Source organism: Metarhizium album, assembly GCF_000804445.1.
Source record: "Metarhizium album ARSEF 1941 chromosome Unknown scaffold_3, whole genome shotgun sequence".
NCBI classification, from domain to species: Eukaryota; Fungi; Ascomycota; class Sordariomycetes; order Hypocreales; family Clavicipitaceae; genus Metarhizium; species Metarhizium album.
Window position 1 is genome coordinate 976,019 of NW_024467577.1, and position 24,560 is coordinate 1,000,578.

At 53.2% G+C, this 24,560-nt stretch overlaps 9 protein-coding genes across 9 annotated transcripts; 4 read left to right on the top strand and 5 right to left on the bottom strand.

Annotated features, from left to right (window-relative positions):
• Positions 1-920: 920 nt before the first annotated feature.
• MAM_02057 (uncharacterized protein) lies at positions 921-1,142 on the bottom strand (the record flags this gene model as incomplete). Its single annotated transcript, XM_040820856.1, has 1 exon — positions 921-1,142. One exon carries the CDS (start codon positions 1,140-1,142, stop codon positions 921-923), a length of 222 nt encoding a protein of 73 aa, XP_040681199.1.
• A 3,290-nt stretch (positions 1,143-4,432) lies between these two features.
• MAM_02058 (40S ribosomal protein S15) lies at positions 4,433-5,257 on the top strand (the record flags this gene model as incomplete). Its single annotated transcript, XM_040820857.1, has 4 exons — positions 4,433-4,447; positions 4,577-4,653; positions 4,808-5,104; positions 5,188-5,257. 4 exons carry the CDS (start codon positions 4,433-4,435, stop codon positions 5,255-5,257), a joined length of 459 nt encoding a protein of 152 aa, XP_040681200.1.
• A 906-nt stretch (positions 5,258-6,163) lies between these two features.
• On the bottom strand, positions 6,164-7,035 carry MAM_02059 (NADH-ubiquinone oxidoreductase 17.8 kDa subunit; the record flags this gene model as incomplete). Its single annotated transcript, XM_040820858.1, has 3 exons — positions 6,164-6,302; positions 6,390-6,628; positions 6,736-7,035. The coding sequence occupies 3 exons, from the start codon at positions 7,033-7,035 to the stop codon at positions 6,164-6,166; spliced, it is 678 nt and encodes a 225-aa protein (XP_040681201.1).
• A 1,317-nt stretch (positions 7,036-8,352) lies between these two features.
• On the top strand, positions 8,353-9,522 carry MAM_02060 (thiamine pyrophosphokinase; the record flags this gene model as incomplete). Its single annotated transcript, XM_040820859.1, has 1 exon — positions 8,353-9,522. One exon carries the CDS (start codon positions 8,353-8,355, stop codon positions 9,520-9,522), a length of 1,170 nt encoding a protein of 389 aa, XP_040681202.1.
• A 495-nt stretch (positions 9,523-10,017) lies between these two features.
• MAM_02061 (streptomycin biosynthesis protein StrI) lies at positions 10,018-11,583 on the bottom strand (the record flags this gene model as incomplete). Its single annotated transcript, XM_040820860.1, has 1 exon — positions 10,018-11,583. One exon carries the CDS (start codon positions 11,581-11,583, stop codon positions 10,018-10,020), a length of 1,566 nt encoding a protein of 521 aa, XP_040681203.1.
• Positions 11,584-12,718: 1,135 nt separating this feature from the next.
• MAM_02062 (oligoribonuclease) lies at positions 12,719-13,432 on the top strand (the record flags this gene model as incomplete). Its single annotated transcript, XM_040820861.1, has 2 exons — positions 12,719-12,790; positions 12,908-13,432. The coding sequence occupies 2 exons, from the start codon at positions 12,719-12,721 to the stop codon at positions 13,430-13,432; spliced, it is 597 nt and encodes a 198-aa protein (XP_040681204.1).
• Positions 13,433-14,029: 597 nt separating this feature from the next.
• On the top strand, positions 14,030-15,998 carry MAM_02063 (phosphoglucomutase 2; the record flags this gene model as incomplete). Its single annotated transcript, XM_040820862.1, has 4 exons — positions 14,030-14,261; positions 14,329-14,532; positions 14,627-15,681; positions 15,723-15,998. The coding sequence occupies 4 exons, from the start codon at positions 14,030-14,032 to the stop codon at positions 15,996-15,998; spliced, it is 1,767 nt and encodes a 588-aa protein (XP_040681205.1).
• A 428-nt stretch (positions 15,999-16,426) lies between these two features.
• Positions 16,427-18,435, bottom strand: MAM_02064 (uncharacterized protein; the record flags this gene model as incomplete). The annotated part of the gene is made up of 6 exons (XM_040820863.1): positions 16,427-16,479; positions 16,559-16,917; positions 16,974-17,085; positions 17,171-17,397; positions 17,731-17,798; positions 18,238-18,435. The coding sequence occupies 6 exons, from the start codon at positions 18,433-18,435 to the stop codon at positions 16,427-16,429; spliced, it is 1,017 nt and encodes a 338-aa protein (XP_040681206.1).
• A 2,008-nt stretch (positions 18,436-20,443) lies between these two features.
• MAM_02065 (nucleosome binding protein) lies at positions 20,444-20,846 on the bottom strand (the record flags this gene model as incomplete). The annotated part of the gene is made up of 3 exons (XM_040820864.1): positions 20,444-20,464; positions 20,530-20,744; positions 20,804-20,846. 3 exons carry the CDS (start codon positions 20,844-20,846, stop codon positions 20,444-20,446), a joined length of 279 nt encoding a protein of 92 aa, XP_040681207.1.
• Between the last annotated feature and the right edge of the window lie 3,714 nt (positions 20,847-24,560).

Sequence of the window (24,560 nt, forward strand, 5' to 3'; positions counted from 1 at the left end):
GTTTGGCGGCCAACAGTCTGCTCCTCGGCCCCTGGGAGAGGGGGTCGGTCCTGGTACTTACAGTGGGCTGTAAGTACCTACTTACCTAGCCAACAACAGACCTAGGCTGCCCACGTGTCTACCAGTTGTACAGCCGGGCTCAGCCGTTCCTGTTCCGTAATTATGTAGAATTTTGCCGGCCCCGACGGAGGTCCAACTTCCATGCTGTTTGCTCCATCATCGTTCCCTTCGCCCGCGATGGTGTAGTTTCAACTTTCGACCGAGAGCGTGGCGTCTGCACTTCCGTTGCCTCTTCGGCTTCCAGTTCATGTGCTCCCGGGTTACGCCTACAGCGTCACCGGCTCGTCAGCCAGAAAACACGACAATATCAAGTCAAATATGCCCGCCAATTCGCTGTTCCCGCTGCCCATCCATAGCGCCAGAAGGTCGAGCTGGAGAAAGGTGTTCACCACTCTGCACAGGCATTGCTACTGAGTTTCCTCCTTGGCGTATATCGTGTTCACAGTCATTCCATGAGTTTGCGTCTACGACGCCGTCAAGCTGCAACCCTAAACCAACCCTACACCAAATAAACATCTTGTCAATGGCCACAAATGCGAGCACCTCTACTGTTGCCCTGGAGCACGGCCAATTACGGCGCAGACATCCATGTCGTAAGCACGTCTTGAGTCAATGCAAACCTTGGTGTCAATAGTTCGCACCGTGTGACTGCACGGTTTGATTCTGCTTGCGACATCCGAGTACGTAGCTAGATACTTGTCCCATGCCTCCTGTTTGTACGCCGAATGCCATGCTAATCCGTGCCCATAATTCTCAGGTATGCGCCAAACGCCCATCAATGTATCGTAGAAAAAAGAGGAGGAAACGAGGTGTATCTCCAACGAGGGCACGTTTCAATTCATCACACGACGATGCTGCTCTCAGTGCCTCTGCGCCAAGGGCCCAGGCGGCAAGGTCTCCTGCATCCGCAGTTGCTCCGTCCGCTGCTCAATCACCGCCTTCTGTCCGTTGAGCGCTCTCGTTTGCCCGTCCCGCTGTCTGCCACCTTCAGCATCGCGGCCTACGGACATCCGCCTTGTGCGGCCCGGGTCGTATGCAGGTGGTGGTTCGTGTGGTTCGTACGCAACCTGCGTACTGGACATGGTCGTCGATGTGCTCAAGTCTCCGGCATATGGGCCAGCGGCAGGCGATGGCCCGCGACGGTGCATAGTTTTCAAGTCTCGCATCAGTCGTTCCTTGGTCAAGCCTTCTCGAGCACGACGCCTCCTGGAAAGGAGGTAACAGGTCAGGCAAAGACAGAGCAATACGAATGCGCAGGCGGCCACGGCGATGCCAATACGGGCACCCATGGACAAAGTTTTGGGCTCGCCATATTTATCTGAATCGATACCCAGCACCATTTTGTCCTCGGCGGAAAACAGTACTTGAAGGGTGCTGACTGCCAACATGGCACTGTACAAGGTTGTTGTGGATTGGACAAGGACATCGTATGTGCCCGCTGTAGTGTTGTAGGTGATGGGCACGGCTAGGCCTGTCGCCACAGAGCGTCTGCAGTCTGATCCGTGAAGGGCATACCCACTGAGCGAGGTCAGTGTGAAGCTCAACAGGCGCATTTCATTTGGAGCAGACTTACTAGGAGCAACACACAGCTGTGGTTCTATCTGTACTCGACTGGAGCGACGCCGTCGTCCACCCACCTGGACATGTCCCAGGACTGAACACACCCGTGCGGCCATACGAGAACATGCCGTTGGGATAACATGACAAGGTGCCAGCTCCGGGCATGGGCTCAAGGTCTAGAAATGCGACGGCACCTGGTGAGGCAGTCTCCTCTGCGTGACTGACAACATATGTCCAGGTACAGGTCTGAGGGCTTCCCCAAGGCGTGGTCAACGGGGGAAGGCTTGCGGTTGTAGAGGCAGAAGCTGTACGCGCAGCAGATGGAAACCTGGACGCTGGCGACGTAGGAGACGGAGACGGTTGGGTCGGAGTAGACCCGAGTGCCGGTTGAGGAGACGCCATTCCGTGGTGGTCAACAGTGAACACCAACAGCGTCGCCGTCCTGGTGACTATGTGAGACAGACACGCTTGCAGTCAGCCCAGGCGTAGCTCTTTGTTCACCAAGAGGGTTTTTTCGAAGCGACAATGTGGTGAGTTGTCAATGACTGCGAATGGGTTTTCGCATGCGCGAGGACACATGGCCCGTCAAGACCTCGTGCGAAGTTGGCTGCAAGCTGGGCTGCGGGAATTCAGCAGCTCGGTCGACGACGGTATACACGTTGCTGCCTCTATTCGAAAGAGTCTGTGCCCAGACTGATGACGAGGCCAGGCACAAAGGGCGATTGCTTTAGCCAACCACAGCTCTCGTCAGGTTGGTTGGACCAGCGAGGTTCATTTGGGTCTCGCGAGCCGATGTAGATAGATGTCGATGAACAGGCGCCTCGTTCACGGGCACAAACACAAATAGATGGCCAACCAAGCGATGTCCAGGCGGAAGGCCCGACGAGGGAGGACAAAGCTGTATATGAACGAATGCTACGGAGTACTCCATACATATTGCACACATGTACTCACTCGCTTCGCTTGGTGCGCCCATTGCGGGAATTGCTGGGGGGGCGCCGCAGGCTCAAAGTGAACGAAGGTAGTTTGGGGCGCGGGCTGGAGCTCCAAGGCTTGGCAGTATCTCTGGAGGGCGAAATGAAGACGACGCCGAGACTGCCAAGCCCAACTTTCAACGCCGGGCTGCCAAGCACGAGACCGCGCGCGTCTTCCAGGTAACCTGTTCGATGAGGGTACGGAGTAGCTGACTCTCATCAAGTGGCTCGGCAGTCCAGCAGCCCAGTCAGCCCAGTCAGCCTCTCTTTTTTTTTTCCGGGGGGAGGCGGTGTTCCTTCCTTTTCCACTCTCCTTCGTTCACTAGTAAATAAATTTCGTCCCCGCCGTTTCAACTTGCCCCGGCCACGTACCGTGTCTCGACAGCAACGCACACATGAAACAAAAAGATGGCTAGGGCTGTCATGAAAGCCAGCCGCTTCCCGTGTTTAAAGACGGGCCGCGCATCATATCATAAATAATTTGCTTCACGTGTCAATCTTGGCCAGTGCCTCGCATGCCCATGACTGGGAGCCTCCTCACCCTTGGGCCCAGCGTTCGTACCGAGCACTCGTAATCCGCGATTTATGAATAATGACAACGTAATGCACCTCGTGGCACTCCGTACGGAGCCCTTGGCCTGCCAAGCCGCGCACAAGCTTGGTGTTACGCCGCGGTACGGCCTATGTTGACCTGACTACTCGTGCTCACAACCCACTCGTTGGTCGGAGCCGACTGATGGTTGGCGGCATCGGTGCTGCCCGCCGCCGTCGCCCTGCATTCATCAATCGGTCGGTCTGATGGGAGCAAATGGACTCTAGTATGCCAAATGCGGGGACGCCGTCCGGATACCACTAGTCGCCAGCCAGCACCTTGGCGTTGACAACATGACACGAGACCAAGACCACGTCCAAAAGGCCCCTGAGCACGCCTCGTGCCATTTTTCGCCGACGGAGCTGGGACAGAAGCCATCGCACAGAGGAGTTACCCAGTACCAAGCATCGATAATTGTGTTACTAGTACTATTGAAGTCTCAAGGCTTGGCTTGGCCATCCCGTGGTTGGACCAGCACGGGGAAACCAAGGCATCCCGGTGGCATGGGCTCTTGAGTCTTTACGGCGCAGCCCCTGGGTGGCCGTCTTCCAAGTCCTCCTTTCACTTCGTTTTCGCTCGGCTTTACCTGCTGGCTCAAGACAACCATGTTTCGTCCACGGGGTGGAACGGAGTTCCGGCTCGGTAACATGCCGAGCGCTCTACCGAGCACTGGTACCGAGTTCGCAGCATTGGCGACGAGACACATCATACAGGTAGGTGGAGTGTCATGTTTGGCCCAAACCTAAGAACTCCATCGCTCAACAAGATTGTATTGGTGAGTGCCTCATTTGCCAAGACGGACAGAGAGGTCTCGTCACATTCAGCAACGAGATCCTTGGGGTCCGCGGCCGCCGGAGAATGTGCTGACCGTCCGTGCATCAGGATGAAAGAGACATTAAGATGCTCCGACCTGTCAAAATCGGGTAACATGATAAACATCTAGTCACACAACGACGCATAACCGGGGAGGGGAGTTGACAGGTCCTGGGAGACGGATGGCACGTGGTTTTGATTACGTAAGGCGACGCCGAAATTTGACTGGAAAGTGGGTCGCGGCCAACAACTCACCCCACGTGATGTAGGGGCGCGCAGGGCACGGAAACCCTACGATCAAAATTTGGACTGGCAGTGCGTGAATCCGCAAGCGACTCGACAAGCCTTCTAAAACGACTCCATCCCGGCCACCACATTCGCTCATCGATACCTTGCATCGATAGGCGAATTCGAAATCAACACAAGCGCGATCATGGCTGACGAATACGTATGTGCAATTCATCGACGTCCTCCAACACGCCCCGAAACGCCGACGACGTGACGGCCGCGCGGAAGAGCTGCAGTCATCTCGACACCATCAAATGGGCATGAATACTGACAATGATTTGTTTTGCAGAACGCCGAGGAGGCCGCAGAGCTCAAGAAGAGAAGAGCTTTCCGCAAGTTCTCCTACCGAGGAATCGACTTGGACAAGTATGTTACTCCATACGGCCAAAGAAAATCACCAGGCCGACTTTCTCGTTTCACTTGCACCCATTATCTACGCCATTCGAAACGACCCGAATCTCACTCTCCACATCTACGTCCAATGTTTAGCATGACACTAACCGTCTTGTCTCTTTCTCAGCCTCCTGGACCTCAGCTCCGATCAGTTGCGTGATGTTGTGCACGCCCGTGCCCGCCGCAGGATCAACCGTGGCCTGAAGCGTCGCCCCATGGGTTTGATCAAGAAGCTTCGCAAGGCCAAGCAGGAGGCCAAGCCCAACGAGAAGCCTGAACTGGTCAAGACTCATCTCCGCGACATGATTGTCGTCCCCGAGATGATTGGTAGCGTCATCGGTATCTACTCTGGCAAGGAGTTCAACCAGGTGGAGATCAAGCCTGAGATGGTTGGCCACTACCTCGCTGAGTTCTCCATCTCATAGTACGTTTCTCCCCTACCGCCCAAAACGTATATGGGGTCGGTACCATGGCCATGTCAGCCCGCGTGCTAACAACCTCGTGCAGCAAGCCTGTCAAGCACGGCCGACCTGGTATTGGTGCCACCAACTCTTCTCGTTTCATTCCCCTCAAATAAGAAGGTCGTTTTTGGTGGTGGTCTTGGGTGGTTTCTGCATTCACGGACATTTATGGGCGAAAATGGGACTGGTTTTGGTAGAGTGGCGATGCCTCTATCCAAGGTTGTTGTGATGACTACGAGTACCATGATAGTACAACAAGGACGCATCGCCATTTTTTGCACACATGTCTCGCGATGGAAAATTCGAACACCGCGTGTGAAGCTTTAATCCGCTGGCTTGTGCCCTTGTGGCGCTTCTCGCCATTCACGGCCGCTTTGACGAGGCTCATTGCCGCATTTCACTGCACGTCATGAATACAAGGAACAACAAAGCGGGCATGGGAGTCTTAACGGGCCACAGCTTCACTGTAGAACCAAACCAAGCTGTAGCCACCTCATCCCCACGGGTGCATCGGCGTTGCATCGTGTAAACATCGCCTACCACAATCAACCTTGGTTGGGGGTAGAGGGAGACCGAGCAAGGTCAAAGGTTGGAGGACCAGCTGGCCGGTGCTGACGATTTCAAAAACATCGCACTTGAGCACAAAGGACGAGCATCACCTCCCCAGATCTTCCAAGGAACCCCAGTGACCTCGATGAATACACAGCCCTGACGCGGCTACACCGACCGCACGAACTCTTGCGTCTGCAAGCAATACGTGGACCGGTAGGCTTTGACTGTTTCGCAAACACGACAAGCCGGGCAAATGCCGGAAACATGGGGCTCCCCAACCATCAAGGATAGACGGCTGTGACAAACGGCAGCTCTGTAGTCACACGAAGAAGTAGCACAAGCAACCTGACGTCGTCCTTTGACATGCAAAAACCTGTATAAATAGAACGAGCAGAGGACGTTTCGTCTATACGACACGACGCGATTGTCTCTCCATCGCAATAATTCCGTACAATTGCTTTCCTACGCTTCTACGCCTTGTTCTCGGCCAGTTTCTTCGCCTTCCTCTCCTCATCCTCGAGATGCCTCCGCCTGTAGTGGTCCACCACATGGTCGAGGTTCATAAGATGGCCAGCCTGGATGTTCCTGGGAGCGTGGGACTGAATGGCCCTAAACAGACCGCGTCAGCCAAAGTTTAACGATCGCAGTGGCCAGAAGGGAAGAATTGAAGTGGCCGGGGCAGAGAAAGACACATACTCGGGGTACGCAACGTCGACGAATCTGTGCTTGTTGGAGGCGTTTTCGAAGAGGTTTCGGTCGAATCCAGCCTGTTCCATCGCCTTGGCGTGTAGGGCATTGGTCTGCTCCCAGTCCTCTTTTCGTGAGAGATACTTGTGGATCACGTTGGAGACGGACGAGTCCTCGCCGTGCTCGGGGACAAACTGGTAAAACAAGACACCCCCGAAGAATGCGGCGACAGTGGCGATGGACCCTTTCTATACGTCGCGCAGACATTTCCGCCCCTGGTTAGCCAGGCTCAACGCCTCGCAATGGACTGCGGCGTAGGAGGTGCGGGAAGCGCTCCCCTCTCCGGAAAACGTACCCCGAAAGACTCGTTGACCTGGGCGGCCTTGTGCTGGCCGTGGGCGTCGGATGCGTAGGTGCGAGCTGTCCGCGGGAGCTGCCGGACGATCTGGCCTACCCTTTTTCGTGCGGCGGACATGTTTTGGCAGGCCTGGCGTCGTCGGTTGTTGCTGTTCGTGGGCAGGGCGAGCCAGATGGGCGAGTCGCCATGAGCAAAGGTGAGGTTCGTTTGGCGCCGACGTTGCTGATCTCCTTGTGCTGACGTAAGCGGTCCCTGGCCAATCAGGGGGTCCGGCTTACATTTATCCACATCGTCCATGGTTACACCACGAGGACTTACACGATATAAGTTATCAACTTTCACAATGTTGGACTCGGCACAACTGCAGTCGGCAACCCAATCCCTGCGGCAACCTTGAGACTATCCGATGTCACGAGAGCTCTCCCCAATCTCAGTTGTATTGCGCTCTGCGTACGAGAGACCACATAAGGGCACCGCACCGAGTGGTAATACGTAGCACGCTGCGCAACGTTGTACCGAACAAAACACCATCGAAGCGCCGGTCTGTAAAGGGCCTTGCTGGGGGGTCCTGTCGCCTGTCCGCAGGCTGAGTTGCTCACCCTTCTGCGGCCCCGAAGAAGGTCTCCTGGCGAGAAAGCCATGTGCCGACGCATCGTCGCCGAGAACAACAACACCAACATGGTAAGTTATATACAAGCGTGACTGGCCGGAAGACATGTCTCAAACAGCAAATACGGATCAGAGCCATGTGTCTGTAAAGTACAACGCTGTGGCGGCGAGGGACTCGAATCCTTCTCCGCAACGGTGAGCATGGCTGCATTTCGTCGTTTTGCTCATGCCCAATCGGCGAATCCTGGGGGAAAGCCCTTGTTTTGAGGCTGGGAGTTTTACTATAACGTGGCCGGACATGGCAAAATCCTGCGCCTTGGCCTTGCAGAAATGTTACCCAGGGTGGTTTTCCCGTCTTGCAGTCGATGAGCAGGCTGCGTACGGCAGCCAAATGCCGCCGTCTAGACCACCGTCCTCGTTCTTTGAGGATTTTATACCGGAGAGGGACTACTACAGAACCCTGAAACCGGGGACCCGGTCACCCCTTTGCACGCAGAATACTTTTGTTAATGACTGTGAAGAGAGTTCGTCCACGCCTTTCTATGAAGGATCATTGCGTTCCTGCATGTGTAACACGCCTGTCTGTGACGAGCTCGAACCCGAAATTGTGTGCGTTTGTTGGGCTGATCAGATCCAAGAAGGGGCAAGAGGCCAGCGAATTTCAGACTAGATCCCGGTATGAAGCAGCTTCTGTTTCGTCGTTGTAATTTGCAGTCCAACTCTGAACACATGTTAGGTAAGGCCGATCCCATGACTTGGCCTCGTACAAAAGGAGAGGATCACAGCACAATTCACATCCCACAGACCTTGCAACAACCCTTCTCTGAGACCTCAGTGCAGCCCAGGAACATGTGCGCTTCTTTCATACAGTGTCAAAGCACCCTCCACGAAAACGTCCGCTTGTCCTCAAGACTTGGTGAGGATTGAAAGACAGACAACCAAACAACGTGCGTGAGAACAAGATCAACCTTGACGAATCGTTCAAAGCTTCATCAAAGGGGCAAAATGGCATCGAGTTCAGTGACGACGATCACGGCTGGCCAGCCATTAGGATATAAGGCTCTCGGATCAACGCCGTCTTCGACTCTCGGTTCCTCACCATCTCTCAGTTCCTCACCATCTCTCAGTTCCTCACCACCGACTCTCAGTCCTTCACCATCGACTTCGTCAACATCAAGCACATCGGATAACCTCGACTTTCACACCATGGATTTCACCAAGGTAGTACAGAGCTGCAACAAATTCTGTTTCCAGGAAAGACATGCCACGTTGTTCCGGTTCTTCGTTTTAGACCACAAGATCCCTGTGGGATACATGCTTCCCAACTTCATCACTCAGATGACCTGGAATGTCCCCGGGTTCGAAGTCGACCAGAACAGGAAGACGGTGCTCTTGAATCCAGACACGGAGCCCGGAGAGACCATCCATCAAGCTTGTGAAAACGCCTTCATGGCTCTCTGCAGAGCAAACGTCGGCAGCATCGACGGTCTCCGCGCCTGGTTGAGCCAGCACGACGAGAATGGCTCGCCGCAATATCACCCGATCCTCGGAGTTAGGCCCGATCTTGCCTGGCTAAAGGTCCCTTCGCCCATCCGCGGGGTGCTTGGAATCGTCACTTCGGGAGCCCATATGACCATGTACACCTTCAAGGGGGACGACCGCATTCCGCACATCTGGGTCGCCAAGAGGTCGCCACGCGTCACTTACGCCGGCATGTACGATCAGCTTGCTGCGGGTGCTTTGGGACCCGGCGATGGCGGCAACCAGCTTAAAGCCATGGCCAGGGAAGCTTTAGAAGAAGCCGGTTTGACGGTCGACATGGTGACCTGCCGAGTCACAACCGAGCAAGGCGAACGCGTGGGCTATCTTTCTGCTGGTTCTCTGATTTCGTTTTACGATGAGAAGGACCAAGTCGCTGGCGCCGAAAGCGGACAGCTAGAGCCGGGCATTCGCTTCACATTTGAACTCTGCGTGTCTGAGTCGTTTGTGCCAAAGCCATGTGACGCCCATGCCATCGAGTGCTTCCGTCTTCTTTCACTCGATGAGGTGAAGGAGTCTTTGCTGGCGGGAGAGTGGAAACCGAATTCTGCACTCGTGATGCTCAGTTTCCTCGAGGCAAAGGGTCTCCTTGGCATTGAAGACAGGTTAGAGCTTCATGCCCTCAATAACATCTAGTGGCTCCCGGAATTCAGCAGCGAATCGCGATCTTTACTGCATTTTGAGTTGGAGTAGCTGACTTTCAATGTTTCTTACGCATCGGACGCACTCTGATTCGAGCAGTCTCCTCAGGGACAAATGTGCGCTTCTCAACAAGTCACTTCTGCTGCAGCGATTGACCAACCTGTTGTTTTTGAATAGTGTCTCTTTCTTGGGAGGTCCTCGATGTCTTGTTTTATCCAAGGGCGTCGTTGGATGAGGCAGAACTGTCCTCCTACCCTAAATATAACTTTGTTAGAACAAGACAACCCATCCCCGGGGGCTACTTTCGTCTCGGTGCCTTTTGATGTGTTTGATGAAATAAAACGCTCTCGCGAGCTACCGAACTGTATAATCGCATTTATCCGAGGATGTCACCGTACTCCTGGCGATACCCTCACTTTGCTACTAGAATTGACACTGTTTCCTTGGTCGGACGTGCGAAATTTTTCTTCGTCATTAACTTACCGCGAATCAAGCACTAACAACTTTGGTGACATGCTCATCCCACCACTGTTGCCAATCGACAATTTTTTTGTTCACTCTAGCGTCTTCAGCAGCAAACACAAGTGCGTGGCTACGAATGATATCCTCCAGAGTACATCCTACGAGCTCATTCTGAGCCTTGCCTGCATCCCAGTCGTGGTTCTTGACCCTGTCGCATGCTAGCACAAACTGCTGTGCGAGTCCCGTGTCGCCACCCCCGTGGCCAAGGTCAGTAGTAGTAGGCTCATATGTCTTGGTCTCTCCCGTAGCAAAATTCTCTACAGTAATCCTCCTCGAGTCGGCGTGAATCTCACCGTGTTCACCGTAGAATGTGCTCACACGTTCACACTGTCGCTTGGTTTGCGCCGACATGTGGAAGGTGACACGCTTGGCTGGGCGTACGGACTCGGCCCAAGTGATGGTGACGAACTGTTCGTCACAGACGTTGTTGTCTGCTTCGTAGACGCAGCGGCCATACCACTGGCGTTTGCTTACCTCCTCCTTGGGGGTGGATTCGTCCCAGTCTTGGCTGAGTGCCTTGAGCACGACCTGGCGGCGCTCTTCGTCCGTCTTGTAGTCCTCAATGTCGTGGACGACAATGTCGACGGGCCACTTGGTGTTTCCGCGGGCGAGCCCAATTCTGTTGCCCAGGTAGATGTTTTTGGCGGAGAACTTGCAGCCGGAGTCTCCAAGGGGACATTTCGTACAGTTGGTGGCATTCCCGGCGGCGGCAGGCTTGCGGCTGTTCTTGAAGAATTGCACTCCGCCAGTTGACGTGATGTAGTCAGGGAGGTGTGGCTCTCCTCGGCCAGCTTTGGCGGGTGCTGAGACGAGCCAGAGCAAGAGGTCCATGTCGTGACAACTCTTGGTCAAGAGTGATGGTGCAGAGGTCTTGTCATTTCTCCAATTTCCTCGGACAAAAGAATGGGCAAAATGCCACCATCCCACAGGTTCCGTGTGGACAACACTGTTCACATGACCGATCACTTGCTCGTCGACAAGTAATTTTCGCAACATGAGATTGTGAGGGCTGTATCTCAAGACGTGACCGATGGAGAAGATCTTGGAGCCTTTTAGGGGCTTGACAGCCTTGTACATTGCCAGACAGTCGTCCAAGTTGGTTGCAAGCGGCTTCTCACACATGATGTGCAAATCCAGCTCGGCAAGAGCTACGACAACTTGTCTGTGCATATCGTCAAGGACGCATACAAAGGCGCCGTCAACGCCGTCAGGGACCCTTTCATCCGCAGCAGCACGCCTTCGACGGTTCTTTTCGTAGTCGACAAACTCGGTCCAGCTGCCGAAGGATTGGCCTTCTTGAGGGGGACTCCTGCCCCAGATGTATTTCTGACCAAGGGTCTCTCGCTTGAATTTCAGGGGCTCGCAGATTGCAGCTACCACTCCGTTGCAGACTTTTTGAATTGCGTCTGCGTAGGCATTCCCTCGGGAGCCGGCGCCGATGATGACGAAGCGGGGTGGAGTTTTGGACATGTCAGGTCTCTCGAGAGCCGTGGTCGCCTTGTTGGCGGACTCTGGGTCGACAACGCCAGCCATGATGGTAGTTTGGATGAGGATCAAGGCAGCAAAAGATCGGGCCTATATCATCAGCACCACGGAGTGTTTTTATATGGTTTAAGGATGGAGGACCTGGGCGCTCGTCCACAACCAAGGGGCGCAGAATGAAAGGACGACTTCAACTACAGACTCCAGAACATGTCGAGATGCTTCACCTATATGTGCGGTCCAAACGAAGATCCACAAGACCTCGAGCAACGGAACTGGAAACGGAAAGGGGGCCGCTGAGGTACACTTTAGCCTGATAAAGCTTACCCCTCGAAAGTCAAACTGACGATGTTGTAATAAGATGAGAGCGCGTCCAACAGGGGGGGAGGGGGATTGCGGTTGACAGGGCGGGTGAACATTACAAGTCAGACTGCCAATCAGAGGCTCCTTATTGGGAATCAATGGGTCTTGAGGTGTGGCGTGGTCCCCCCACGCAACGTTTCAGCACTTTACGGCCGCAGCAAGGCACCAGCTGACCCCTCTGCAGTTGACCTGGCGAGAACGGAGTACCCACTACCTAGAACGTGATACCTACTACATGCATGCCACCTGGTACCTACTACTACTACTAACCACCAAGAAATCATTCCACGCGCAACAAATCTCCCAATCAATACGAACTTTAGCATCGGCGTCGTTCCCCATTGGACGAGGCCAAAGTTTCTGACCTGCGCCCATTTCCCACTTGGGACTTTGCAGCTTCCCGGCTACAAACCTTTGTCCGCTCCCTCGGCCAACACCGACATCAAACGCCAGATGTCTTGTCAATGACTATCGCGATCATGACTCGGTCCATGTCCATCTAAGCAGTCAGTAACTTGGAGCCTAATACTCCGTACACCTATAACAACAAATCGCTTTCGGCCCACTTGACGGGTTGGACAATTCACGTTTCGACGACAAACTCTTCCCAAAAGTGGATCGCGTTAACAGATCATTCGCTTCTTCCCGCAGTGCAGCACGTAAGAAGCTTCGCCTTTGCCTCCAATCATCGCTGACAGTACAGGCCATCCAGTCAAGTGCCTCCTGGGGGCTTCGTGTTGCCCTTTCTTGGCCGATACTTCCCGCTCCGACCCAGCTTTCGTGCCCAATCCAGCGGCGACGAGGAGCCAACGGACCAGCGGCCATGGCGCTCCGAGCCAGTACTTCGCCTTCAGGCGCTGCGACAGACGGTCCTCTTGTCTGGATTGATTGTGAGGTAAGTTCCCCGTCTCGCGGACAAGGCTGGTGCTTCATGAGAGGAACCCTGCGGGCTATCTGTCGGCGTAGTTCAGCCCGGGCTCCAGACACTGTTCTCACATGGCCATAATGCTAGATGACAGGACTAGACCCTGACACGGAGGAGATCATTGAAATATACTGCATCATCACCACGGGTCATCTAGGAATAATCGATCAAGAAGGGTATCATGCAGTTATTCACCGTCCCGCCTCCCGATTGGCCCAGATGGATGAATGGTGTACTCGAACACACGGCGACTCTGGGTTAACCGCCGCCGTCTTGGCCTCATCAACCACCCCGGAGCAAGCTGCCGAGGGACTATACAATTACATCACGAAATTGATACCCGAGAAGCGCAAGGCACTTCTTGCCGGAAACAGCGTCCACGCCGACAGGGAATTTTTGCGAAGGGAGCCTTATGCCAAGGTTATTAATCACTTGCACTACCGCATCCTGGACATAAGCGCCATCAAGGAGGCTTGTAGAAGATGGTGTCCGCGGGAGATTATGGCTCAGGCACCGACCAAGAAGGGAAGACATCTGGCTAGAGATGATATTCTGGAGAGTATCGAAGAGGCCAGGTATTATCGGGAAGCTATCTTTCAGCGACCACCATGAAGGCGGTGGGGACTGGTGTGATTCTATGTTGTGGTGTGAATCATTTGGCTTCTTGGTCGCTTGGGAAAGGCCCGACAAACAGTTGCATCTGACATTGAATAGTGCCTATTATGAGCCCAGATTCAATTGTTACTGTCCCTTCTGTCGGCCCCTTTCTCGCAACCATATGATCGCCTCTGACGTACGTTTCCCCATGACCAATGAGTAACCCCATTAGAACGGAGCTGACCGTCGAAATAGCGCCACCATCTCGATGTAACTGGTGCCCACACGTTGGTCGTTCAAATCAACCGTTGACCCGAACGGCTCGGCCCATGCACGTCGTAAAGTCCCGCCACAAGTCACACTGTACGAAACCCCATGAGATACACGCAATGTCACAGTGTCTATATTGCCCGCCGATCAATCCTGGTCGAGAAAATAGCCCCTCATGATGTCCAGCCTGCGTCAACCAAGCTTCAGAGCTTCCCCGCCCCCGCTCGAATCTCTTGTCTCCCGACGACGACTTGGGGCCCTTTTAACCATCTCATGTTGGCCAATTTCTTTCTCTGATTTTTACTCCCTCAGACGTCAATTCGCCGTTGACACATAGCCAGCATGGATATCAAGACCGTCGAGTTTGAGCCCTTCCAGGACCAGAAGCCTGGCACGCAAGTTCCCCTGTCCCCGCCACATTTCAAGGCACCATTCCAGCTCGAAAAGCTCCCAAGACTGACGCAATTGACGTCCAGGTCCGGTCTTCGTAAGAAGGTCACTGTTTTCCAGAAGCCTCACTACAGCGAGGCCTTCGTTGCAAGTATTCTGCTGTCGATTCCTGAAGGAGTCAAAGGTGGGATGAAATTTGGCCCAACAAAGCCCACCTCAAGCTCATCATGGCTGACTTTTTTGCTTGCAAGGCTCGTTCCTCGTCATCGGTGGGGATGGCCGGTACTGGAATCCGGAGGTGGTTCAGTTGATCGCCAAAATTGGCGCTGCCTACGGCGTCAAGAAGCTTCTCATAGGGCAGAACGGCATTCTGTCGACTCCTGCCGCAAGCCATGTCATTCGACTCCGAAAGGCCACTGGTGGTATCTTGCTCACTGCTAGCCACAACCCGGGCGGTGTGTTGTTTTGTCCTTCCCCCCCCCCCAAAAAAAAAAGACGCCACACACCCCATCGATTAGACACTGACTTCGCCTGGTGACTCCGTTTCAGGTCCCAAGAACGACTTTGGCATCAAGTACAACCTCGCCAACGGTGGCCCTGCCCCCGAGTCAGTAACAAACAAGATTTACGAAACCTCCAAAAACCTCACGTCATACAAGCTAGCTTCGATCCCTGACGTCGACCTCTCCACCATTGGCACAAGTACCTATGGTTCGCTCGAGGTCGAAATCATCGACAGCACCGCCGACTACGTTGCCATGCTCAAGGACATCTTCGACTTCCCCACCATCAAGAAATTCTTCAGCTCCCACCCCGACTTCAAAGTCCTCTTTGACGGCCTCAGCGGTGTCACTGGGCCCTACGGAAAGGCCATTTTCGAAAAGGAGCTCGGTCTCACTGGCGCCACGCAAAACTGCGAACCCAGCCCAGACTTCAACGGCGGTCACCCGGATCCCAACCTAACCTACGCTCACTCCCTCGTTGAAGCCGTTGACAAAAACAATATCCCCTTCGGAGCTGCTTCGGATGGCGACGGCGACCGCAACATGATCTACGGCGCCAACGCCTTCGTGTCTCCCGGTGACTCGCTCGCCATCATTGCCCACCACGCCAAGTTAATCCCTTACTTCCAGAAGAATGGCGTAAACGGCCTCGCTCGCTCCATGCCCACTTCTGGCGCCGTTGACCTCGTAGCCAAAGGCCAGAAACTAGATTGCTACGAGGTCCCCACCGGCTGGAAGTTCTTCTGTGCCCTATTTGACGCCAAGAAGCTGTCCATTTGCGGCGAGGAGAGTTTTGGAACAGGCAGCGACCACATCCGTGAGAAGGATGGCCTCTGGGCCATTGTCGCCTGGCTCAACATCATTGCTGGCCTCGGAGTTCAGAACCCCGGAGTCACGCCGTCTATCAAGCAAATTCAAAAGGATTTCTGGACCCAGTACGGCCGTACATTCTTCACTCGCTATGACTACGAGGACGTCGATTCAAGCGGTGCCAACAAGGTTGTCGGCGAGCTGAAGGACCTGGTTGCCGACCCCAAGCTTGTCGGTAGCAATATTGGAGGCAAGTCACCAACCCGCTCCGCTCACCGGAGGTTGGAGAATGTACTGACGAAGTTGGTTTGGCAGGACGCACCGTCACAAAGGCAGGCAACTTCTCCTACACCGATCTCGATGGCTCCGTGTCCTCTAATCAAGGCCTCTACGCATGCTTCTCCTCCGGCAGCCGTATCGTCGTGCGTCTCTCCGGAACAGGCTCTTCTGGTGCCACTATCCGTTTGTACATTGAGCAGCACAGCAGTGACCCGTCAACATACGATATGGATGCTCAGGATTTCCTCAAGGCCGAAGTCAAATTTGCCACGGAACTGCTCAAGTTCAAGGAGCATGTTGGCCGTGATGAACCTGACGTCAAGACTTAAAACGACAAGTCCCCTAAGGAAAGTGGGTTGATGTGGGGATTTTAGACGGGATGCTGATTATGAGTTTTATGTTTCATGGCATTATTCTCACATGTAACGACACGAGGTAGCATTCTAGCGTTTTCCAAGAAAATTCCGAAAATATAGTGATAATAGATGTCGAAGCTAGAGTAAAAAACTAAGATGAGTAGTCGACCCCCGCTCGCTATGCTTACAAACTTCTTTGGATCGTGGACAAATTCAAAGTGGTATCAAATGCGGGCAAAAAGAAAAAAAAAGAAAAAAAGAAGAAACAAAGAGGCCAGGGAAGGCCATGGACTCCATATCCCAACACCGCCACAGTAGGACCTTCGATTCAATGTTTTCGGCTCCGGGTTCCGATAAATATGACCATCATTTCATCATCATCATCATCATCATCATTTCACTCATGAGGTTTGCTGTTGGTATGGATAGAAAACAGTTTCGAAGCGTTCGGCAGCTGTATGTACATCAGCAGGGAGTCAAAGGTTGTGATACGAATCCCCCACAAAGGTGTATACTTCATATGCAAGACGTACCGCGTCTGCTGGCAAAGTTGATTTGAAACTCCCCAGCTGGCCCTTTGCGCTGGTTATGCTCTCGATACTGCTTGCAGAATACAAAGAGTCGGATGTCTGTCAGCCAGACTTTACGACCAGAGGAGCTTCGCCTTAGCCATTTCGTGCATTTGGCCTGTTCAGTCACTGAGCACCCGGTCAGTATAATGTGGCATCTGTAATCGCAGTCGGTGCCGTCGGCGGGCATAATACCAAATGCAGTCCAGACAGGACATTGGCGTAGTTCGCCGTCCCCAACTGCTGCGTGAAGTCGCAGACCACCAGTGGCCTTGTCACTACAAACATAGAGGGTATGATCAAACCCATCATCTGATATACGCCTTTGTGGTATGTTAGCATAATTTCGTGCCGCAAAAAGAATTTTCGAGGCCCATACGCTTGGAAAAGTTTGTGCTCTTTGCCCACTACAAGCTCCCTGGGGGCGCATTGGAGAGTCCGATGATTTCTTGCCTTGAGCGATGCAAAGGTACAATACGTGAGGACTAAATCTGTAGCTGGATTCAGCAATGTTTTCAACATAATGTCGTCGATGGAATGGCTGCTGTTAGACTGCACCAAGTCACACGTACATACCTTCCCATGCGCTGAAATATAATTTGGCCCAAATCTTGGAATTGTTGGTATTCATACTCCAGCGGCGAAATTGCAATGAGTTTGCTTGTCTCATAATGCATACTTCGTGGGCGCCGCGAAGCGAAAACCATGGCTTCTCGTCTTTGTATATTCGGAGGAGTAGGTACGGGCAGTCATCCTGAGAGTTCAAGAACATAATAAGAGATACCCTATCACCATCGAAGCACCTGTTGGAGTTAGATAAACGGGTTGATGATGTAAATACGCATGGTAGGCCGAAACGGAGGGGCGTTTACTGTCGCAAGAGAACTTTCGAATACATTGGGATGTCGTAGTGGCCTAGTTCATGATGTGGTCCCATAGACATGGTCCTAGTTCTCTAATTCAGAACACAAAGCCAGCTTGGCTCCCAACTGATGTGTCGGGGTGGACTTACTGTCCCGTTATTTTCAGCGGCGTCCGCGACAAGGGGGAAGAGAAGATATGTTCAGCCCAGTGAGTTATCTGACAGAACAGTCAGCCAAAACTGGACGTCTGCTCTTCGTGCCGGTTGAACAAACCGGATCCAACCGACTTGGTGATCCTGAATGCAGAACAAGCGGGCCTGGTTGAAGTATACATGGCCGTCCTGAACTGAAGTTAGAACGATGTAAGGTAGTAAGGCAAGGCAAAGCTGCACAAGTTGGACTTTACCCACCAATTCCTCTAGCCTCTCGTAAACGAAGTATTCGACGCTCGAGGCTCTTGATCTTGTGTCTCGAAACGGGGTTTCTGAACTGAGCGGTTAGAAGTGGGGTTCATCATCGCCGCGACAGGTAAAGATGAAAGGCCTACCTTCTTAGAATATTTCGCAAATGCGTAGCGTATTGACAATAGATATTGAACCTCTCCGGCAATGGCACACCGTCGAACTCATCTTTCATATAATGATACATATTTCGCCATCGATTTTCCTTTGACAGTGAACACTGGTCATAATATGACCTGATGTCCCTCAAGGACTTGGACAGGCAGGGCAAGACAATGTTCAAAGGGTCCAGTACATAGACAAGACAGTCTCGGTTCACCTGAGCAATGTTGGCCAACTCGCGAAGACGACGGGCGACGCTGTTCATCTCCTTGATGGTGACGGCCAAGCAAGACGTGACGGGCTCATTCAATGCGATGCGCAAGCCCTCTAACTTGAGAGCAGTATCATCAGATCGGTGTGCCTCCAAATAGCATCCCTTCAGCAGGATGACGTCGTCGGTTTCGGGCAGGTCCATTTTGCAAACCTTGGATTATCGGACACGGACTGGCTTTCCTGAGTTTACGCTTGTCAACCCAAGGACCTTGGCCTCGCATCATCAGGGACTCGCCTGGGGGAAAGTATCAACTGCCGCTCCGGATTTAAAAGGTCATTCTCGAGACGAGTCCGCCATTGATCTTGAAGCGTTTGGTTGTGCCCATGGCCGTGGTTGGGCACGGATCTCGTCGGATTATAAATGGAGGAGTTGGGGGTGAAAGAAGAGGGAACCGGGGACATTGATTCGTTATACACCTTTCCCCAGGTGGCCAGCGACTGGAAAGCGAGCGACACGAACTGTTATTGGGCCTCTATCGCGGTGCACAGTGATTTTCAAGTTGGTCCGGGCGACACCACCAGACATGCCGGGAGCCGGAGACGGAAAGATAAGGACGAGGAAGGGTTATGGGGGAGAGCAAAGAGCACGGGCAATGAGTTTCCACACCACCCGACTTCGAGCTGCACTGCACGCAGCACCACTTGGCAAGAGCAAGAGCAAGAGCCGCATGGCTGCACTTGCCCGCATACCGACTCGGCTCTGACTGCTTGGTAGTTGCCAGTGGTCCAACGGAGATGAACTGGAGATGAACTGATCAGACAATGTTTTCTCACATTTTAGTTTTCCCTTCCCAAGGTCGCGGGTCCAATGGCGTCGTGTTCCATATCGATCAGGACACAGCATGGGGGCATCGCTGATGATTATATCCATCCGTACGATCTGTACCAAACGCCATCTGACCCTGGACCGGCGAGACTGAGACCAGCTGTCGAGCATCTGCATCTGCGCAGGGTTCGTCTGCAGAAGATTCTGAGTGGTGCCAAGTCAGAGGCGCTGTGAGCATCATCTGATCAGTCCGGTGTTTGTAAAAGGCCATGACGTATCCGCCTGACGACCGCCAACGGAAAGAAACAACAGCGCCACTGCCGGAATTCTTCAGTCCGACAAAACAATGTCCTGGATTGCATTTCTTTTCAAACCTCAGTCATGGCGGGCAATGGACAATGCCGCACCGACTGCGAGGACCAAAGCCCCCGGCAGAGTCCAGACTATCGTGACGCTCCGCATCAGCATCAGCACCCGCTTTTTGTGTGTGTGTGCGTGTGCGTCTTTACCTGCTTCTACACCGATTATGCCAATGCCAGCAACAGCAATGGCACCCACAGCCAGATGGCAGCTATGTCTGCCAAGGGCGAAATGCAGTCGGATCCGAGCGTTCAACTGCAACTGCTCACAGGCTGCCACGAATGCAAGCCAGTCATGTAAACCCAGCCCCAGACTGTGCTTGGTGCATGACAGTTGGACGGGCTAGATTGGACCGGCACTTGCAGCATGCATGGTCAACGGGGTCGATTCGTCGATTCTGCGAAGAGTCGTCTGCAGCATGGGCCCGCAAACGCTGCTTCCCTTGTGGTAGCTGTGGTCAGAGATGAGGCGGCTCTCGACTGCAAGATTGATCGGGATCCGAGGCAAATTAGAAACAGCCGGTGTTGATAAATATCGTTTCAATATCTGAGCATTATCGCCGTACCGTATTAGCTCCATCCAGTCTGCGGGATACCATGGGATGTGGCACTCTCGCCGCTCTCGCCGACCCGGACATGGATCCAAACTATTAGCAACGCAGTCAGACGTGACGAGGAATACAGAGTTCTAACACATTGACTGTTGCATGCATAACACGAGAGGTGAACAGAGTACTCTTATATTCGTACAAGATTTATCATTGCGTGGCCTCGTAGACATTATTTATGATCATCACTCACGCCGACACGTGAAGCCTGCGACGTGATTTTCGCCGTCTTGTTGATCACAAAATTGAGACCCAGTTTCATTTAGTTTCCCAGGAAAACAAAAAGAGCGCGCGGTCCATCCGGCGCATCATACAACACCGCCCAGCCCAAAATACAAGGAAAAAACGTTTGCCAAAGGACGGGACTAGAGTACAATGATACGTCTCGACTCAACCCCCAACCTTGATTAGATTGCTTTAGTTAGAGTCATCCTCAGCCTATACACACCATGCATTAGCAAAAAACCTGGTCAACGACTCATTGCGAGGGAAAGCGTCCTTACCTGGAAAGCGGCCTTCTCATCCTCATATCGCTTCTTGTCGGCAGCAGCCTTGGCCTCGTATGGGGCGCGCTGCTTGTCGTTCAAAGCCTTCCAGCGCTCACCAAGAACCTTGCCAACCTGACCAAAGGTGATGTTGGGGTTCTCAGCACGGACGTTCTCACGCTGCTCATTGGCGAAGAACATGTACGCAGAGAGGCCTCGCTTGGGGCCGCGCTCTGATACCGGTCAGCCATGATGTCGAATAACATGTCTAAATCAATGAAATGAGACTCACTCTTCTTGCCGTCGTCCTTCTTGCCGCGCTTAACCTTGGGCATTTTGAAAGATGTTGACTAAAGTAATTGTTAGCGAGAATAGGAAAACAGAATGCAGGCTTGGTTAGATTGAACGTGTGCATCTAGCGACTGTGGGTGTTGTGAAGTGGGAGACGGTGGTCAAATAGAGCCGGGCGGAGAAAACAAATGAATTGGCACGCTTAGACAGGCGCACCGAGATTGGCAGTTTTGGTGGAGAGGAAGCGCGTGTAAGTGACGAGCATGGTTGTGAGTCTGAGGTGAGGCACCGAGGCAATTGCGCCGTCACCAGAGCTCGAGATGAGCTGTCTCCGAGGCGAAAATGTCGCAAAGACAGAAATTGACCTACCTGTGCGTCGTTTGCGTGAAAACGAGAGAAAGATTTAAACTGTGCAGGCGAGTGCTTAACGTCGCTGGTCAGCCTTATTGATGGATCCAAAGTTGGGGTATGCGATGTGAGTTGAAGTATGAAAGCCGTCCAAGACTCAAAGCAAAAGCACCACGATGCAAAAATGCACAAGGTTGTGAAAGTGAAATTGGAACGGCAAGATGCAAAAATGCAATCCAGAGCGCGGAAGAAGAGGCCCCCAAATGCGCAGGCAACAGAATGAAGGCAACGATGCTCGCGATGCGAGTGACCTGGGATTGGCAGCGATGCAGGGCAATAACGAGGTACTCACCAGACGTCGCGTTGTGTGTTGTGAGGAAGACGCGCGAGGGAGATTGTATGGGAGAATTTGGGTGGGAGATTTGTATGGGAGAAGAGGAGGGGGAGAGAGAGCCTTTTTACTATGGGCGGGCCCGGCGGGCAGAGGGCGAGTGATTGTGTGTGTGGGCGCGCGACCGTGTGTGTGTGTTGAAAGTGGTCAAAGTGGGAGCGTGGGTGCGTGGGTGCGTGGGTGCGTGTGCGTAGGAACGCGGCTGGCCACACACATGACTAGACACACACAGTCCAGAGTCCAGAGTCGAGTCGAGTCGACTTTCCCCAAACCCCTAGTCAATCCAAGTCACCCAGGTGAGTCCAAGGTCGAGGCCACCGGCCAGAACCAGGTTGCCAGCCAGCCAGCCAAGCGCAACCGGCCTGTTGACATCTGCGCTCCAGCCCATCCATCCGGCTGAACAAACACCCAGCACCAGGTTACAGCTACCCGCCCAGCCTCCTTCTGAAGTTGACGTGCCGGACAGCTACACTCTGGACACCACTTCCAGTGCTTACGTACTTACATTGGTAAGTACCTAGGTAAGTACGTAGGTGCAAAAGTCGTCTGAGAGCGCCATCCTCCCCTTTCCAGTACATACTTAAGTACTTAAGTACCTACTTTAAGTACCTAGGCAAGTACTAGGAACCTACATCCGTACATGCCCGTTAGGTGCCTGGGGTAGCGATTTCCGTACCGGGCATACAAGTACAACCACCCAGCCCTAGGTACCTGCCCAGGTAGGTGCGTACATGGGGTCACTTCTTGGGTACCGTCCCAGGTAGGTACATGGTATCTAGCTTAGAGATAATATCGGAAGCGGAAACCACGCCTGCCAGTTGTGGGCGCCTCTTGCTCTGCTGTGCGCACGCGCGGTGCACGTCAGGGCAAGAGGAAACCACGAGCGGAGCTTGGGAGGCGAGCGAAATATTGTAATGATCCAGCTCGGCGAAACCGAGCAGACACCAGTGAGGAAACATATTATTAATGTTAGTACTTGCCAACTCCGCGCTTTGTGGAGCCCGAGAGTGTCAAAGGGGCAATAAGCGGCCAGATGTCAACGTTCAGGACCTCTAGTTTGAAAGACGGAACGCTTCGCGCTACCCACTGCGTCTCTCTTGCCTGTCACTTGTGCCAGATAAAGTGCTAGACATTGGCTACCTAAGTAAGTACCTATTACTCAAGGTAAGTACGGAGTACTCCTTGCTGTTCTCCGTGGCTACCAGTAGGTACTGCGTCCTTGGTCCATACTTGGTGCCGCAAAGTCGTACCACGGGAGTACGGAGTAGTACATGCTCCCTGCTCCCTGCACTAGTGGTTGTTCCTTCCTCCGCCGGTCCTCTCCTCCTCACACTCCCACTCTAGCCTGCATCACACACTCCTGACGCCGTCTCCCTCCCTTGGCCGGGCGGGTGCTAGGCTGGTCCAGGTATGGCCCAACTTGTCCCATCCAAGGGGGCTCATGGTCGGTCTCGTGCTGTTGACTGGCTGTGCTGCCTGCTCAAGTGCTCGGATGTGTGGGCTAGGGGGCCGACGGAGAAGGGACTGGGCGCAGATGCCCATGCACGCGCCGAAGACGGCTACTACTAGTACTAATTTCGCGTGGTACTGTAAAGATACATGTGTGTCCCCGACAGTCGCGCCGATGTAGTGTACAAAGGCGCTGTACCGCGTCTCGTTCAATTGCATCCGCACTGTATACATTAGTGATCTCGGCGCAAACTTGGTGAGCACCCTCAAGTCATGCTGAGCATTGGCTCCGACCTTCCAATCTGCCGGCCAGCCAAGGCCCTCTCCAGAAACTGCCCAATGTCGCTGCCATTCCCCATTCCCGTGGTTGTCATGAGTTTTTTCTTTTTCCACAAATGGACGATCATTTACTCCGTACTCCGTACCAAATTGTTTAAAGCGGCAGACAAGTCGCAACGGCTCAGCCAGCAGGTCAATTACCTTCCTCCATGTATTATTTCTCTACTCTCCATCCAAGTTATCATGTCTTGTCCTGCTTGGCGAGACACAACACAACACCTTTGCAAGTGGCTGATTTTAAAAACCACTAATACTGTTTAGATAAGTGCGATCATAACTCGGTAGAAGGAAACGCTCTCGCCTGCTACGGACCCGTGCCTGCCGCCTGGATCAATGCACCGGTGACTAATAATAAGGACTTTGGAGTTCGCCCAATGTTTATGCGTGGTCCCGTCTCTCAAGAGCAAGAGGCATCCCATGTCCAGAGCATGAGCCAATGATATGAGTTTGCCGATAAAAAATGCAAGCACTCGCTCACGCACTTGCTGCTCACAAGTAATGGCGTAAAATTGATAATACTAGGCCATTTCCCTGCGCATGCCTTGTGTTGCTCCAAGCATCATCTCGTGTCAAAGCTTGCGGTCTTTTTTTTTTTTTTTTGACTCCGCGCTATTATAGGAACAACTATTCCAACATGACATCAAGACCAGATGACGACACAGCTAGCTATTTGCCGCAAGGTTCCGACTACTACTTCAAAGGTCTTCGTCTTCGCCAGCCAACAAGGAACACACCACCCTAGCAGTGCGGCAATCCGTAAAACCACATACTGCCGCAACCGTCTCCAGCTCTTCCACGACCTAGCCTTGGCGCATGGCTCTCGTGCTCGGGACTGGCCCTTTTGTAAGCGATCCTGACTTAACGCGCCTTCAGAAGCGTGTTTGCTTAGCTACAGCGTGATATCAGTAAGCACGGCAGGCCAGAAGCACGGAGTAGTCAGCGCCTCTTCGCATTTTACTTGGGCCAGGACAAAAAAACGTAGGCACATGTAATGGTGTGGCGAATGGCGCGGGTTGATTCGTACGCCGTACTACTCACCACTCCGTACTCCGTACTCCCTCCCATACGAGCCATGGAACTAGACAGAAAAGAAAACATCCAGTGCGGCAAGCGCTCGAGCAAACATTTCATTTCGTGCGGTGGTTGCAGAGCTCGAGGCGGATCGCGACCTGCTGGAGCGGGGTACTTTGCGGTGTGCATGATGAAATGTACCGTCATGCGAGTGCGTCTT